Genomic DNA, 16,438 nt, shown 5'->3' with positions numbered 1-16,438 from the left:
GCTTCGCTCAGTCACACACACACTTCATACCTATTTTCACATTCGTCTCCATGGGGCCTTCAGCCATTAATTGTGTCCCAGACTGGGACCAGAGAGAAAATGTGGATGGGAGTGCTGGGTGTATCCAGGAGAGAGGCAGGCAAGGCTGGGCACAGATGTCCCCCGAGGAGGAAGTCGCTCTCTCATATCGCTGCCCACATCCATCCTCGGAATAATCGTCTAAGCTCACCGCTGAGTTTTCACCGTCCCTGAAGATGTTAGTCATCAGAAGAAAATAGGCTGTTTCCTTGAGGTTTACCTCAGAATAACACAGTCAGTACATGTGCTTTTAAGAAGCAACAGTGAGGCATTTCCTATTTCCTGAAAACCTTTCTTCTTTTCTAAAATTCTTTGTCTCCTTCTTAGTCTCAGTCAGGGGTTTCACTGCAACCTTACAAACTACAAAGTCTAATTCTTCTTAAAGATGTCTTTTTTTGGCAACGTGTGTCCCTGAACAGTGCTGCTCTCTTTGTTTCTCTACAATAGGATAATATCAAAAAAGACTACTTCATTGCTTTGTTTAACTTCTCTCTCTGTCCTCTGTTCAAATCATATTTTCCCTTCATCTGTCCTCTTTTGCCTGTTTTGTAATATTTCCCAGTTGTACAAGACTCACTTGGTTTACCATGTTTATTTAATTACCATTTCAGCTCTGTTTTATTATGCTACCATTTCCTCCGCTTTGAAGGGCTGTATTAATTGCCTAATGTGTTTTTTCATCAACCTTTCCCAGCACAGAGAAGAAAATGAAACTTATGGAAAATAATGTAAATGTGTTTGTGAGTGGGTGCACAGTACGCAATATGTGAATAATTTTGCTAGTCTTGATCATTTTTCTAGTTCAGTAGTTTGAAGCTGCTGGTGTAGGAAAGATGGGACCGCATAATATTTAGTAACATGTCTCAATATATTTTATTAGGGAACTTGTATTAGTCAGCACTATTAATCTCATAAATTGTTTTGTCTCCTCAGTTGATGTCGGAGCAGCTAGTGATGCTTTTGGAGCTTCTGTTAGAGGAATCAGAGCTAAGTGTGCCAACAATGCGCACTCTGCAGAGGACCTACGACCTCCAGAATCGAGACGCTGAGGTAAGACCACACACAACACACATGCACATACAGTATTCACCCCATATGAGCATATGTATCCAAGCTCTCATAATCTCCTCCATGAATAAAAAGCAGAAGGCTTTCCTCTCTGTTCCCATCCCAAGGCACAACACTTAGTAATGTGTAGTAAATTCTGCTGTTATGGCAGCTCTCTTTTTTTTACAGCTGTCTTTACTGGCTAAATCCCACAAGTATTCGCTTCATGTTTTAGTACTGCACAAAGTTCCTTAATGGTACTATTAACAATGTTTGTGAGTGTGTGTGTGTGTGTGTTTTTGCCTGCGTGTACTTTGCAGCTGTGTGTGTAGACAGCTCAAGAGTTCCTTGCTGTACAGTACATCGCCTTCTCTCAGTACAGGAGCACGAGTGTTACAACACAGCTGTGGCAGGGCCCGTAAACTGTCCACACTAACCTCCATCATTAACACATGGCTTGTCTTGAAAAGAAAAATTTGATACATATTTAGTTTTTTACAAGTTCTTATTACTTATATGAGCTGTTTTGTTGGGGCAGTAATGTATATAATTGGGCTCAAATGTTCTGCCTGTACAAAACCAGCTGAGTGGTTATGGTATTGAATCCAGACATCTAAAGTTGCATTTATGGACATTTTTATTATTAACATTCCTAACTCTCTGTGAATTTATTGGCCTGGATCTGAAAGCATAATTTGTTTCAGTGACGTAACTCACTTCTTCAGGTTATTGTCTTACTTTTCGTTTTCACAATCGATCTCATGGTCACAAACCGAGGTCACTCTTTGTTTGGCCTCGGGTCCAGCTTTAGGTTTAGGCCTCTTTAGTCAGACTTCCTGGCAGATGAAAGCAGATTCTCCTCTGCAATTTCCAGGAAACAACTTTCAGTGTTTTCTAAAAATACACAGGGCCATTATGGACATAGTCATGCATGGAAAAACACACACTTACACACACTCACAAACATGCACACAGCTGCACACACCTGTCTGAAGGCAATGGTCCAGTCCTAATGTTAGTAATCTCATTCAGAAGAGGTTAATCACCTACGTCTCTCCTTATAAATGTGGCCATTTATTCTCCTCTTTTTCTGTCTGTTGCTTCCTTTGCCTTTTTCTGTCTCCTGTTCTCACACAGCCTTTCTTTGTCTGGTACAGAATCCTCTTCAGAAGATTGATGATTGATCTGTTTAAAATTCTTGGATAAATACAGGGCCGAGTGCCGCTCAGCCTCTGTAGCCCCTCGCTGTTTACCTCATAGAGAAAGAGAGCTTTTCAGAGTGGATGAATATTGGTTTATAGGAATGATGGTAATGGTTTCTGAAAGGCCGTTAGTCATATGTCAACTCAGAAGGCATTGTGATACAACTGATCACCTGAAAATACCACTGTACCATCAGGCCTTCCAGCTTTTAGTAAACCTCCAGCAATTCCTCTGATTTCATACCACACCAATGGTAGGAGTTTTGATATTTAATCATTTTAATTAATCTATTTTGTGGGATATTTTCTCATTATTTCAACTTAAATAGGCTTGTGAAGCTCTTATATAGTAGCACAGCATGCTGTTACATATTGTTTCACCAAGCAGAATGAAGTTTAAAACACTGTACAGTGAAAGTGATAAAGGAGCTTGCCTTTGGTATAAAGGTGGCGTGAAGACTGGCGTGCAAGCTTGAGTTTCTCTGTGTGTGATTTGCGTGATCATGTACACGATAGTGAAAGGAAATATACGACTGACCACCAGTGTGCGTGCAGTGGGACTGCTTTGTGAACGGTGTGAGTGACCATGAATACGTGTGTGAGTGCGTCTGTGTGCCGGAGCATGTGTTTGCATGTATGAGAAAGTGTGCGTGACTTTGGCCCATTTCCTTTCATATGAGTCTCATGTGATGCGAGATGCTGTGTGATCACATGCGAGCGCATATACGCCGACCAGCCACAACATTAGAACTGGTTACTGGGTTTAATGTCGTGGCTGATCGGTGCATGCATGTGTGTAGTTTCTTGAGTGCATTGCTGATTTTGTGAGAGCTCACATGCACATATGTGTCAAAGGCCATCTGTCGGTCAAACACATAGGGTGCATTGTGTGTGATGCACAGGTTAGGTTTACTTCTCCAGTGACTGGACCACATCAAGAACTGTCTGGTTCTACTGACCACAACATGTGGAGTGGAGAGGAGAAAACAGAACAAAGGAAAAGAGTTATTAAGAGTGATCCAAAGAGTGTCTGAGGAAAACTAAAAAAGTCACCTCGAGTTTATTTGTAGAGCCTTTAATCAAATTGTCTCAAAGGGCTTCACAGGCTCGTATTAGACTGGAAACAAAAACAGCTCTGCAAGTGAGCAAGAAAAACTCCCTCCAAAAAAACTCTTCAGGGAAAAATTTAAAAACCTTGAGAGGGATTACAGAGGAAGCAATCCCTTCCAGACTAATAGGTGCCACTGGGCAAATGACTAGATAAGAAAACAATAATGGCTACAGTTAGATTGTGTAGTGGAGTGCAAATACAAAAGAAAGTTTGAAAGACAAAAAAGGAAGAAACACATCAAAAGTGTTATTGGCTTTCTTGCAGAGAAAAGCAAGAAAGCACCATGCTGGTATACAGTATGTGGACAAGTCAAGACTACCGTAACACTGCATTTGCATCTTCACTCCATGCATGCTTTTGCGTGTCTGTCCTGTGTGTGAGATTCTGAAGGTATGAGATGTGCAAGTTTGTTCATCATGGTAAGTGTGAGCACACAAGAAGCACGCCAGTATCAGTTATAGCACTTTGGTGTGTGTCAGGACTGGTGGTGGTGGTGGTGGATGGTGAAGGAGGGGTGTGGGTGCAGTAATAAATGAAGGAATGTCACTGTGTAATTGCATGTGCTGTCAGAGAGAGGGGCCCAGCGAGAGGAAAGAGAGTAAAAAGGGGGTAAGGAGAGGTTCACCAGGCAGCTGCTCTGCCCCAGGGCTCTCCCCAGGAATGTAACCCAGCGCAGGGAACAGCTGCTGGGGCTTCGCAGGCCAGAAGGGCAGGGCTGGCACCAAAGGGTACACATATTGTACACGCTCGTGCACACTCCCACATTCATGATTCATTGTTCCCATGTGGGCAGAAGGTAGAAGAGTTGCACTTAACTTACACCTTTTGCATTTTGTCAGGTCTGCTTTGGGATTTTGCAGCCCTCCAGAGTAAACAGAGGCAGAGAATAAATGGAAAAAGAAAGATTTTAAATTTGGACAAAAGAGGAACGAGAAAGCCCTTCTGAGACCAATTAAGCTCATGTTTATTTAGTAGGTTGTGAAGGTAATGTGAGGATTTAAGTGTGGAACATTGCTCAGTCTCCATTCTCATGCTGCATAAACAGGTGGAGGGCAGCACAACAGTTCCGGCACAAACAAACAAAGCAAAAACGCCTTTTAAAAGTGTACGCACATTCACACCGCACTCAGGTACATCCATTTGGCTCCTTTGTAGAATGCTACTTCAAAATGAGTATCTGTACAAGCGCCGTAGAAATGCCCAAAGCTTGAGCTGCTGAAATAGAATCAATCACCAAAAATCCCACGCTTGGTCACTGTACTCTCCAAAGGACTAGTTTATTATCCTGGGTGTGTGAAGATAGTTATGGAGGAGATTGAAACACCCACAAAAAACCAGCCAAGGGAAACTGCCAGGCTTTAAAGCAGTGACAGTGCTTTAAAAAGATTTTTCATCTGGATTTTTTATCGTTCTTCTGATTCTTTTATCATCCTCTGTCTGTCTCCTCCACAAGACTATATCCATGTACACATGCATCCACGCCAGCACACGCACACAGACGCGCACATGCACACTCATAGCAGATGATGAAGGATGATGGCTGAGGCAGGGACAGAGCCAGTCTCTGATCTCTCCTGTAACCGCGGCAACAGAGCTCCTATTGATCCTCTGGGAGAAAGGCCAGGCATTAGCTTTCACACACACAAATACAGACGTGCACACATACAGTAAAAGCACACCTATACACACACCCTGAGGACACACACACATACACACACAGTCAGAGAATTAAATGGAACTTCTAAACATGAACTTTAGATTGAGATGGCTTCCAGTCTAAAACAAGATTCACGTCTGTTAATCCTCTGATTCTGGATGAATCTTTTCATTGTCTCTCAGTTTGTCAGATGAGCTGTTTGTCTTTTGTTACAGGCATTGAGGGGGATCTGTTCGCATGAATGTTTGTGTGCAACGGCTAAAAGCATAAAAACGTCTTCCAAAATGGCATTTTTTAATAGAACTGATAAATAAAAGTAACAGATTATAAATCTTTGCCATCAGCGCCATTCTTCTTATTATCCTTATGAACCGTTGCGGAGTAATTTATCCCTCTAACTTTATATTGTCTGTACTCAGGGTATATACAAGTCAGTAAACTCTGAAATGGAAAAACAGCAGTGACCTTATACAACTTCAAACAGAAGATCATGGATTTATGGGCAAATTCAATTATTTAAATGTAGTTTTAATTTTTATCTGTTCTAATGCCTAATTCCTTAATCTTCTTTTCTTTGATTTCTTGGTTCTGTGTTGACAATTTTATGTTGCCAATTTTGCCAGGAGTTGGTTAGATAGGAGATTTTCTATCTCACTGTAAAATTTAAAATAAACAAATAAATATTTGTATCCCATTAATGGTTGTTGAATTTCTCTCTCTGTTTTGGCCTCCAGGTCCGACATCGCTGGTGTGAGCTAGTGGTCAAACACACATACACTCAGGCTTACGGAGACGTGGAACACTTTCTGGTTCATGACCAAGTAAATACACACAGACATTGAACATTTGTCCTTTATGACACAATAAAAGCTTCAAATTCTTTTTTTAACACACTGATTCATGGCTTCAGAAAAGCCTTTACATAATCAGGAAAATCAACTACATGATTGCACGTGTGTGTTCCAGGCCATGGGTGTGTATCTGTACGGGGAGCTGATGGTCCACGAGGACCCTGTGCAGCAGGATCTGGCTCGTCGCTGCCTCTCATTGGTCCAGGGAGAGATGGACCAATCGGCACGTAGAGTGGTGGAGGAGATGGTCCTATGACATTGGAGGTGAAGTCTCATCCTCAGTTTTTCAGTCACTAAGAGTCAACCATTCTGTCTCATGCCATTTTGTCCCACTGGTAATATTCTTTCAGTTAAACTCTGATCCAAAACACACCAAAATAATTTTCATCAGCACAATCTTTTGCACTTTCATTTCTCTCAAATTGGTGGCGCTCTCATTTCATCAGAATTTTAAATTCTCTCATTAGCACTGAATATGGACAGAAACGACATCGACAAGTCTCTAGACAAACTGAATCAGAAATATAAAAATATATTTGTGTAGGTCTATAAAATAAGATTCCAAGTGATCTGCTCAGGGTTTTCAGCTGATTCAGTTCAGTTTGAAACTAATGCCTTTTAATTGGCTGGTGAATTGTACTTGAACCATCTGTGGAGATAAGAACCACTAACATCAGAAATCTAACAGCAGAATTTCGACTTATCATATGACTTCAGTTTTTTTTTAAGTATTTCTACATTTTAAAGTCAACATTTTATCTAATTTCTGACCTTTTAGTCTGAAATGGCTTCTGTAAAAGAAGGCCTTGTGTTGGATTGATCCTGATTCCATCTGCCCCAGCGTCCAGTCCACACTTGAGTCACTTGGCTACCTATACTGCACATTCCTTCCTGAGCCCATTGAGTGCGTGTCCATGTGTGTGTATGCACATGTGCGTGTTTGTAGACTCAGAATGGGGCCTTTTCCGTGGTTTCACAGCAGCGCCGTCAGGATGTGTTTGTCAGAGAAGGAATTCGGGAATGTGTTCCTCAAACAAACGAGAGAGGGAAGAGAGAAAAAGAGAGAGAACGGGTCAGCAAGCATTTTCTGAGGGGCTCAGGACGGACTCTACTCGATGTGGGGTGATTTTTACACTCTTGACCTTGAAATTCCTCCTGTGTGTGTGTGTGTATGCGTGCAAGTGTGTGTGTGTCTGCATGACCACAACTGTCAACCAGTGGGCTTTTGGATGACTCAGAACAGTGAGGGGTTTATTGGTCTCACACTAAATGAAAGGAAGAGAAAAATTTATGGTTTAGACAGAAAGACAGAAAAGGGAGGAACAGAGAGCGGAAGGGAGGACTGGAGTGAAGACAGGTCTCTTTGAAGCTGCTGATCTTTTCATAACAGTCCTGGAATTACTGACACTAACCTTTGAATAATGAGAGCAGGCAATTACATGGATCTTGGCTCAACAATTCAAGTGTAGTAACCCAGCTATCCTTCAAGCCAGTCGAACAATACAGTACTGTATTATGGATACAATGCTATAGTATACTGAAATTACTCAGGCAATTGTCTTTCAAATAAAATTCCTACAGCTTGTGTAATTCTATAGTTCAAATATATTCTGTAATTATTTTAAGCATTTGTTTTCCTGTGTTTTGGTTTTATTTGATAGCTTTGACAGTAGAGACAGACATGCAACAAGTGGCCCCCCAGTTAAATCAAACCAGCAATGAAACCATCAAACATTTTTAGTTTTTCCATGAAAAATAACCAAAATTCTAAACTGATGATCAAGACAGTCAGTGTTTAGTTTTCTGTCGATCTACTACTTGACTAATGGACTAACTGTTTGATCAGATTTTATTGACCAGGACATTTCCCTGGAAACTTAAGCAAACAAGCCCACGACTGTCATCAAATTCTGATTGAGATATAATCAACTCTGATTGGTATGTGGAAATTCTTGATGTGTTTTCCCTGCGAACTCAGATTCAGACTCAGACTCAAAGAGGAACTCAGACAGGATGCAAAAACTCAACTCAATTAACAGGCATTTTAAGTAAGATTGTGGGAAAATTGATACCTTGCACAACACAGTCAGTGCCACAGAAATCAACCAACTGTGTTATTACCTATCACACCCCCAGTTCAGTGAGTATGAGGTCAAACAAGGCGTCTGTGACCTTGGTCAACACAGGCTGCGTCAGGAGGCACTGCTAAATACTTGTGCACATCAACCTGAGCGACTTACGGCACTAAATCCTTTTTTTAGGCCGTGACCAAGCCACTACAAGACAGCCTTTTATCTTCAGACACAAACACACACACACACACAGATAGCTTTATGCATTTGCACAGGATGTGAAAGGCTTTCTAGACAAGTGCTCGGCATCTGGCTTAGTCCTGATAAATCTCTCTGACACACACACACACACATACAGCACACACATATGTAGCGCCTATCTGTCTGTGCCCACAGATCTCTTGTCATCATCCTTCACCTCCTTCACTACACCTCCCTGTGGAGCCTCACCACAAGTACAGGAGGAATGAAATGGGGCAGCAAAGACCAAAAAGAACAAAAGAAGAAAAGAAGCATTTACAGATGAATATCCTAACTTTTTCTATTGCTTCCCATTGGACTGAACCAAACAAGCCTCTGTAAACATTAATGGATCATGCTGGTCAGTTGAGCTCAGGTCCAGATCTCTCTCCAATTAAAATGATGGATGAACAGACCTCCTCACTGCTATTGCATATTGCACAGTGGGGAGATGGATTTATGTTTTACTGCTCACTTTGTGTTCCCCCCACTGTCCTTTCTTAAGTAGCACAGTTCTCCCTGTACCCTTTTACACCCTCACACACACACACACGCACACACACACACACACACACACACACACACACACACACACAGACCACAGTATAGTGGGATTAGGCTAAGGCAGGCTGAGAGGGTTTTGACTGAAAACAACATGTCTGTCAAGGCGCACTCCCTACTCTGTGTTTTCAAACCTAAAAAGCACAACCCTTTAAAGGAGAAAGGTGGTCTCTCCCTGTCTCTTTTTTTTCTTCTCTTTCTTTTCCCCTCCCTGCTCACTCACTCGTTCTTTTCTTCCCCTGGTACATGCCTCTGGAATCCCTCTTGATCCGCTTAATGAGGGGCATATCGCCGGGTTAGCCGAGCGTGGCGAATGGGATAGGAGGAGAGGGGTAACCAAGGAAATAGTGTGAGAGAGAGCAGGCGAAGATCTACAGGTCTGGTCTTTCATGACTGCGCTCCGATGGCAGACACAAGGGAGAGAGAGAGAAGGAAAAAAGAACAAAGAAAGTCAGAGATTTTTTATTTCTGGGTGGTGCGGGTTAGCCGTGGACTGGACCTGGACTTGAAGATGTAGATATAGAGAAAAAAGAGAGGGAGGGAGAGAGATCTTGTTCTTTCATGTCTGGGCTGTGAGGGTTCCTGGCGTGCTGATTTGTGACTTATGATAAAATCACATTGCCAGGGATTACCACACAGTCCTGACCCAGCCGGCTGCTATGGCAACCAGAGCCCCTCCTACACACACACACACACACACACACATCCCTCAAAAACTTAAAACTAAAGAAGACATGATTATCTAAGAGTGTGTGTGATTGTGTTTGAGAAGTACAGAGAGGAAAAAAGATGATGAGGGAGCCAGAGGGTCTTGATGTGGGTGTTTGAGTGTGTGTGTGTGTGTGTGTACATGTCAGTCAGCCAGACAGGTTTTTGTATCCTCTCTCCAGCCAGGCACAGAGCTTAGCTGATTGGTGAACAGTGATTGATTTCCTCTTTGTTCACAGTGGCTAAGTTCTGCACCTGAGGAGAGCATGACCCAGACAAGCAGACAAAGGAAGACAATGAATGGGTGTGAAAGAAACAGGAAAGAAATGTTCTGTTAAGTTTTTACAGTGGTGGGATTGTGTGTGTGTGTGTCTCTGTGTGGACGCTTGAACCTTATTTTCCCACCTTAATTATCTAATGTGTGCTCATACGTTTCAGTCCCAGAACTCCTTCCCTTTTGTCCTCTGTTTTCTCATTCTTTACTTGATTGTCCTGCATCCTCTTTCACCTTTCCCTTCATTCTCTTATCACTCTTCCCCTCCCTTTCTCCCATATTTTTCTTCAGCTCGGTCTAACCTCAGCCTAAATAGTTTTCCTCTCTTCCAGCCTCTCTTGACTGTAAAACTTTCCACAGAGAGACCCCCCTCACCCAGACGAATTAAGCACACAAGCCTCTGCACAAATTCAAAACGCCGTGCAACATTACTAATGAGCACCATGCTACACTCTCCTGCTTTGTCTGTTGTTCTTTCTCCTTCTTTCATCTTCCTTCCTTGCTCTGTACTTCCACCCCTGTGCTTCTCTCTCATTTTAGTTACGTAGTATAAAAGATAATCCTACAGTTGATGCCAGTTGCACGCTCTGTAGTTCTAGGGAAGGTGAGAACCAAGTACCTCAGGAGAGAGACTGTACTTCGAAGTACTAATGAGGCCTGGGGAGACCCAAACGCTGCTTAATGCTGCTGACAGATATTTCATCAGTCTAGGAGCAGTGGCCACCATCATCACCCTCATCATCATCACTGTCCTTCATTCCCACTACTTTCTCTTCCTTACAGCAGACACTGGGTGTGTTAATACTGTCTTAACATAGGGTATACAAAAAATCTTTATTATTATATTAAACCAATGCTTCTCAATTATTTTCTGTTACGCACCCCACCGCCGCCGCGACTTTAAATAGATAATAAACACACCGGTCTTTGCTCGTTTCCCACCGTAGTCACAGTCAAGCCAAGCGCTATATACGCTTCGTCATATTTCCTCGTCTTAGCTTTCAGGTGACTTTCGTTTGTCTCATTATCTTATAGCGGTGCATGCCAGGGTCACACACGCCCCCCTGGCATTGCACGTGCGCCCCACTATTTGAGAAGGACTACTAACAGGAAATAATTAAATAGCACAATTGGATGCCAGTCTAAGTTCAGATTTGAAATGTGATTGCTGAACCTTTTTTTCCCAGCTGTTCGCAGCTCTACAATTTACTTTACCGAGAGCACATACAAAAATCGGCTGTAACTGTATTTAATGTGTTTTTCATTCCAGTGTAAACATACAAAATTAGTTTGAAATAAGGATTTGCAACTGGCCGTCTTGTTCTGTGAACATTTTAAAGGAAAAGTTCAACATTTTGGCGAATGTGCCTATATCTTGTTGAGCCTTAGTCGAAGGGATTAATGCCACTTAAGAACTCTCCAATATGAGACTGGCGCCAGCATCCAATTAGCTTAGCTTAGCATAGAGGCTGGAAACAAGGGGTAACAGCTAGTCTGGCTCTGTCCAAAGGGACCAGCACCTCTAAAGCTCTACAATTCACAAGCTGTATCTTGTTTGTTTAATCCAAAGTGTAAAAACAACTTTTTGGTTTTAGGGGGATTATGTCCAGAACTATTTCTTGGCTGGGCACAATGACTTCCTGGAGTCTCTGCTGGTTGCTTGGCAGCCTCACACTGACGACAAGACTGTGGGTTTTTGGATTAAACAAGCAAGATATAACTTGTTAATTAGTGAGCTTTTTTTTTTTTTTTTTTACCTTTTGGCTTGCCATTTCTACATTAGCAGTCTTAATCTAAGCTAAGATTAACAGCTGCTGGCTATGGTGGAAATCAAATAAGCATATTTTCCAAAAGGTTGAACCAGTCTTTTATCTTAACAGTAAAGCTGAGATACAGCAGTGTAACTTGTTTAAAAAAAAAAGGTTGACAGGGCTGTCAGAAAATCAGTTCTCATATCACCCTTAAAGTGCTTAAGGTTTTAAACTTTAAATCACTTTGGCAGTGAAAAGTGCCGCCCGAGCATCTCTGTCTGATCTCTATTGATTTCTGATCTAATCTCAGCTTGAGGAAGCCAAGATACAGAGATCCATAAAGCAGGCAGATTCTCACACGACACTTTTCCACACTGTGAAGGAAAACAAGACTGAGGCGTCAAAGATGGAAATCTCACAATGATTTCAGAGCCCTCCGTCATTTATGGATGACAGTTTCACTTTATTGGGACAATTTAGCGTTTCTAAAATGGATTTACTGTGAGATTTAAGCTTCTATTGTTTTGTCTCAGACAGGAGAAACAAAAAGCTGTGATCCTATAAAACACCCACTGATGAAGAACGCAAGAATTCTCAAATTGGGTCACACCACACGCTTTGTTTGCAGCATTACGGGGTGTAGCGACAGAGAGTTCCCAAATCAGTCAAGATAAGCTTTATCACAAAAAAAAACAAAAAAACAATGCAAACTAAGGACAAACTTTCTCAGCAATATGAGCAGGTTTATCATGCCGGTTCCTGTTTACTTTCCACCGTCTGCCAACACAATGATCAATAAATCTCAGTCTGTCTTGCATGTCCCAAGAAATAAATTTGTTTTGAAACTGCTATACAGAAACCTCCATTTGCCTCTCCCAACCCAGGTAAAAGTATATCATGAGAACAAATTCCTGCTCCTGGATTACATGCAAAGAATGAATAATATGCAACTGAAACCTGAAAGTTTAAAATACTCATCCACAGCAACTTACTGTTTAACCTATGCTATAATGTGGGTGTAGTCCAGCAGAGTCCACTTTCATACCATATAAGTGTAATGCAAAGCTATACCATTCTGGACCAATTGCTCCTGAATCAAAACAGTGACAGATGGCTGAAAATGTATTTTAAAACTGCTCAGTCTTTTTTTGGCAATCAGAATATGAGCCCTGAGGAGGTATGATAGCGCTCTATATTCACAACGACAAAATGGCGACTAAACGAGGACAGATGTGTGAATTAGAAATGAGGGCCATGTGGAGCCTGCCATTTTTAGACCTATATTTAGGGCCTGTTAAAAGAGTAATGACCATCAAAGGCCTGTAAAAGAGAGGAATTGCGATCAGAGCCCGTATCTAAAAGGTGATTTATTACACTCTAATGGGAGGGAAATGGTGCTCTGCACATCAAAGGACAAAGCAACATCGTATAAAGACACCAAAAATAAACTTATTCAGCCCACACCACCCACACCTTCTTCTTTACACACAACTTAACTAGACTGATTGTCTCTTTAATGTCAAGTTTATTTGAGGGAGCTGTTGCATTAGATTCTATTTCCACATATATGTTGGCAACTTCTTCAATTTTAACTAATGCAGTATGCACGTGTGCTCCTCACAAAAAGTGATGGAATGAGATTTTGATGGATTTATAGTTAGATTTTTATGATCAGACTCCCATAATAGTCTCATAGGCTTTTTCATGCCAATGATGTACCAATAATTTTGGATGGCTCCTACCATTCAGCAGTGGCTTTGCTGACACTGTGGTGATGAGGTTTCCACCATGTCAGCTAGGGATGGGGCCGATCCGATCCAGTATCAGTATCGGGTTCCGATACCAACATATTTCACGGATCAGAAATTTCCGATCCAACCTACGGAGATTTTCGATCCATGAACAATTTCTGTGCTTTAATGTTGTCTGCTGAAATGACTCCACAAATGATTCCCTGCCGACTGCTCTGCTAACTGGCTGCAAAATGTGGAATGGATTTCCTGAACGGCGGTAATGAGACACCGCCGTTCAGGAAATCCTGAACATGCATGGAGCATCCGATTGACGGGCTAGCGCATTAGCATCGGTCACGCTATTAACTTTTACACACAAACGATAAACCAAAGCGGGACACCATAACAGGAAAGTCATACAAGTAACTCACACAGCAACAATATATTACTCACAGACCTATGTCCCTTCTTGGTACAGCAGGAAGAAAATGAACCGTGAGTGAGCTTCCGCCTCTCGGGATGTTTGAGATTTGAAAAAACTTGATTTGTTGCTGCTACAAGAGCCAGTATACTTAATTTGTGCTGATCAGATCAAGTAGCCCTTTTTATTTCTATTTAATTCGGAAAGGGGTAGTCTAAAAGGTTACTCTTTATGGGTATCTCTTGAATTTAATATATATTGACTGTTAACAGGATTTCCTGTTTTTCTGACTTTCTTTTCTGACCTTATTACCTCAAGTTGCCTTTTGGGACATACATGCATACATTCGTATATATCATACTTGCCTGTAGAGAAGATTTATTACAGCATCATATAAAATCAACAATAATGATAATAATAATATTAAAGCAATCAGAGCTCATTACAGACACTAAAAAAAAAAATTAAGTGTTCATGGCCAGCCAGTGCTTCATTGCTTCATGAAAAAGAGAACAGAGATTTGGGCTTGGCTTCCTGTGCCTACTGAGCTGATAATCAGTCCTATCGAACCACTGGCTCAGTTCAGCAGGAACAGGAGTCCAGTCCACTCACCACCGAGCCAGAAACAAACACTAGCACTGGTCCCAACAGACCTAGCCTCAACTTAACAGATTACATACAGTTATCAGGGATTTTTTTTCAGGTTTTGAATGGTAATGGTACCATAGTTTTCACATGGCATTTGCTTTGGTGTCCAATGAATTGCTCTGTATTTTAAGAGAAAAATGAATTTGGAGGAGAGTTTCAGGAAACTTATTCTGACGGGTTTGGAACGTATTACAGCCAGGCTGTTAAAACATTGTTACCCACCACTATTAGCTTATTACATACATATCAATGCTGAAATGAGTTGTCAGTTAACCATTTGCCAAAATGTTTTTATAATCAATAAACTGCTGCAAGAATGTACTTTTTGGCTGTTTTATAACTTTGGATTTTAAACTGCTGGGCACACAAAACAAGCAATTTGAAGAAGTCACTGCGGGTTCCTGTCAAATTGTAATGGGAGTTTTTCAATATTTGTGATATTTTATAGACTAAACGGTTAATTAAGCAAAGAAGCAATTTATAAAATAACATAATAACATAACTGTCAGTTCCAGGCCTAAATTTAAAGGTACTAACACATATTTCAGCAGATTAATAACACAAAACTGCAGCACAGAAATCCCAAAAACATGTTTTCACTTAAACTGGCAAGATTATTTATCCTGCTCATTTCTTTATTAACCCAATTTTGAGAGATCTTATCAAAAATGTGCTGGTCAGTCTAATGTTAACAGATATTTTAACTCTGAAATATTGGTATCTGCCTTAGAAATCCAGTATCTGTTGGGTTCTGCATCTTAGACCACACATCTAATCTCGATCATTTGTCTGGACTGAACTCAAACGATATTCAGTGTTTGTCTTCACATCAGGTAGATAGCAACAGTTCAGCCAGAGGATTGTAGACATCTACCAAATGTTCTCTAATGCTCCAATCTGTCCATATCTTTCTCTTCCAGGTTGCCGACTACAGACTGAGATGACAGGAGTTTGGCACACAGGGTGGACAAGGGTCCAGCACTCACCTCCTCTTCCTCTGTAGGAGAGGGGATGCTGCAGAATCGCTCAGCAGTGTGAACACCAGAAGGCTGCGCTCTTACTCTACAGCCAAGGCCAACTGGCAAGGTTTAGAGAACAGCAGTTCTGTTCATTCAAGTCTAAACGAATAGCTGGCGGGTGTGAACCACTAACGATACAAGCTGTTTATAGTGAGATACAGTGTTGTTGACTTCATTATTGCTGTGGTAAGACAGAAAAATTACATAATTTCACCTGCTTTAAAATGATAGTGGGAAAAGAGATATTTCACGGGTTAAGACACTGCGCCTCTGACCTCAGCTGCTGTGTTTAAGTTAGTTTGTGAGTGTGTGTGAGGTCATGTTCATGTCTGTTTAGTCTAAAGCCATGATCTTGGTTCTTAAGAGTTTAGACTGGAAATACTTGCAGGTGAGTAATGTTTTTATACATAACAAATTACCTCACTCTGGCCTGTAATGACACTGGACAATACACAATTGATAACACCCAGGGCATTTCTCTACGAGTAAATGATGGTTTCCTAAACAAGCTTTGAATTTTTTCCCCTAGTATAATCTTAACCCCTTAACACTCCGGCCAAATTTGCCCAAAGCTCCTGTCAAAAACATACCCAAATTAAATTCAAAGCTGTTCTTGAGCCCTTAGGAGTACATTCAAAAGTTTGGTCTCTTTGTAAAGGTAACACTCTAAAGTTTTATTTATTTCAGCAGTCTGATGTACTGTAATTGTAACTTGTATGGAGTAAGAGAATATTAAACACAGAAAAAAAAAATGTTTTCCTTGCCTGGATTTTTTTTGTAAAAATGCATCTTTCTAATAACCTGGGCTTGTAGGTATGGATTAGATGATAACATATTTCTGTAGACTGAAGTCCTACCCATTCCATGTTAAAATTTCATAGTAATTGTACAAAAAATGAAATGTTTTGCACAGGTTTTTCAGTGGGTATGTCCAGGCGATCTCTTGGCGCCAGGTGCCAAGTGTATAACTCCTGAATGCTTCAACATACAGCCATCAATGACGGCTCTAATGAAAGGTGACACTTAGAGGAATCATATTCCATATTAATTCCTCTAATATATTAA

General features: G+C 41.1%; 1 protein-coding gene across 1 annotated transcript in view; it reads left to right on the top strand.

Moving 5' to 3' along the window:
* The window catches only part of LOC121185005 (aminopeptidase O (putative)), a 69,592-nt gene extending 53,478 nt beyond the window's left edge, over positions 1 to 16,114 (top strand). The window contains exons 14-17 of the mRNA XM_041042956.1: positions 1,012 to 1,128; positions 5,830 to 5,916; positions 6,062 to 6,210; positions 15,275 to 16,114. Of these exons, the coding sequence (XP_040898890.1) occupies positions 1,012 to 1,128; positions 5,830 to 5,916; positions 6,062 to 6,202 (345 nt within the window). The 3' untranslated portion in view covers positions 6,203 to 6,210; positions 15,275 to 16,114. The remainder of the gene's footprint in view (positions 1 to 1,011; positions 1,129 to 5,829; positions 5,917 to 6,061; positions 6,211 to 15,274) is intronic.
* The last annotated feature ends 324 nt before the right edge of the window (positions 16,115 to 16,438 follow it).

This window comes from Toxotes jaculatrix, chromosome 7 (assembly GCF_017976425.1).
Source record: "Toxotes jaculatrix isolate fToxJac2 chromosome 7, fToxJac2.pri, whole genome shotgun sequence".
NCBI classification, from domain to species: domain Eukaryota; kingdom Metazoa; phylum Chordata; class Actinopteri; family Toxotidae; genus Toxotes; species Toxotes jaculatrix.
Note: the sequence above shows the minus strand (reverse complement) of the source record. Positions and strands in the feature narration are given on the sequence as shown.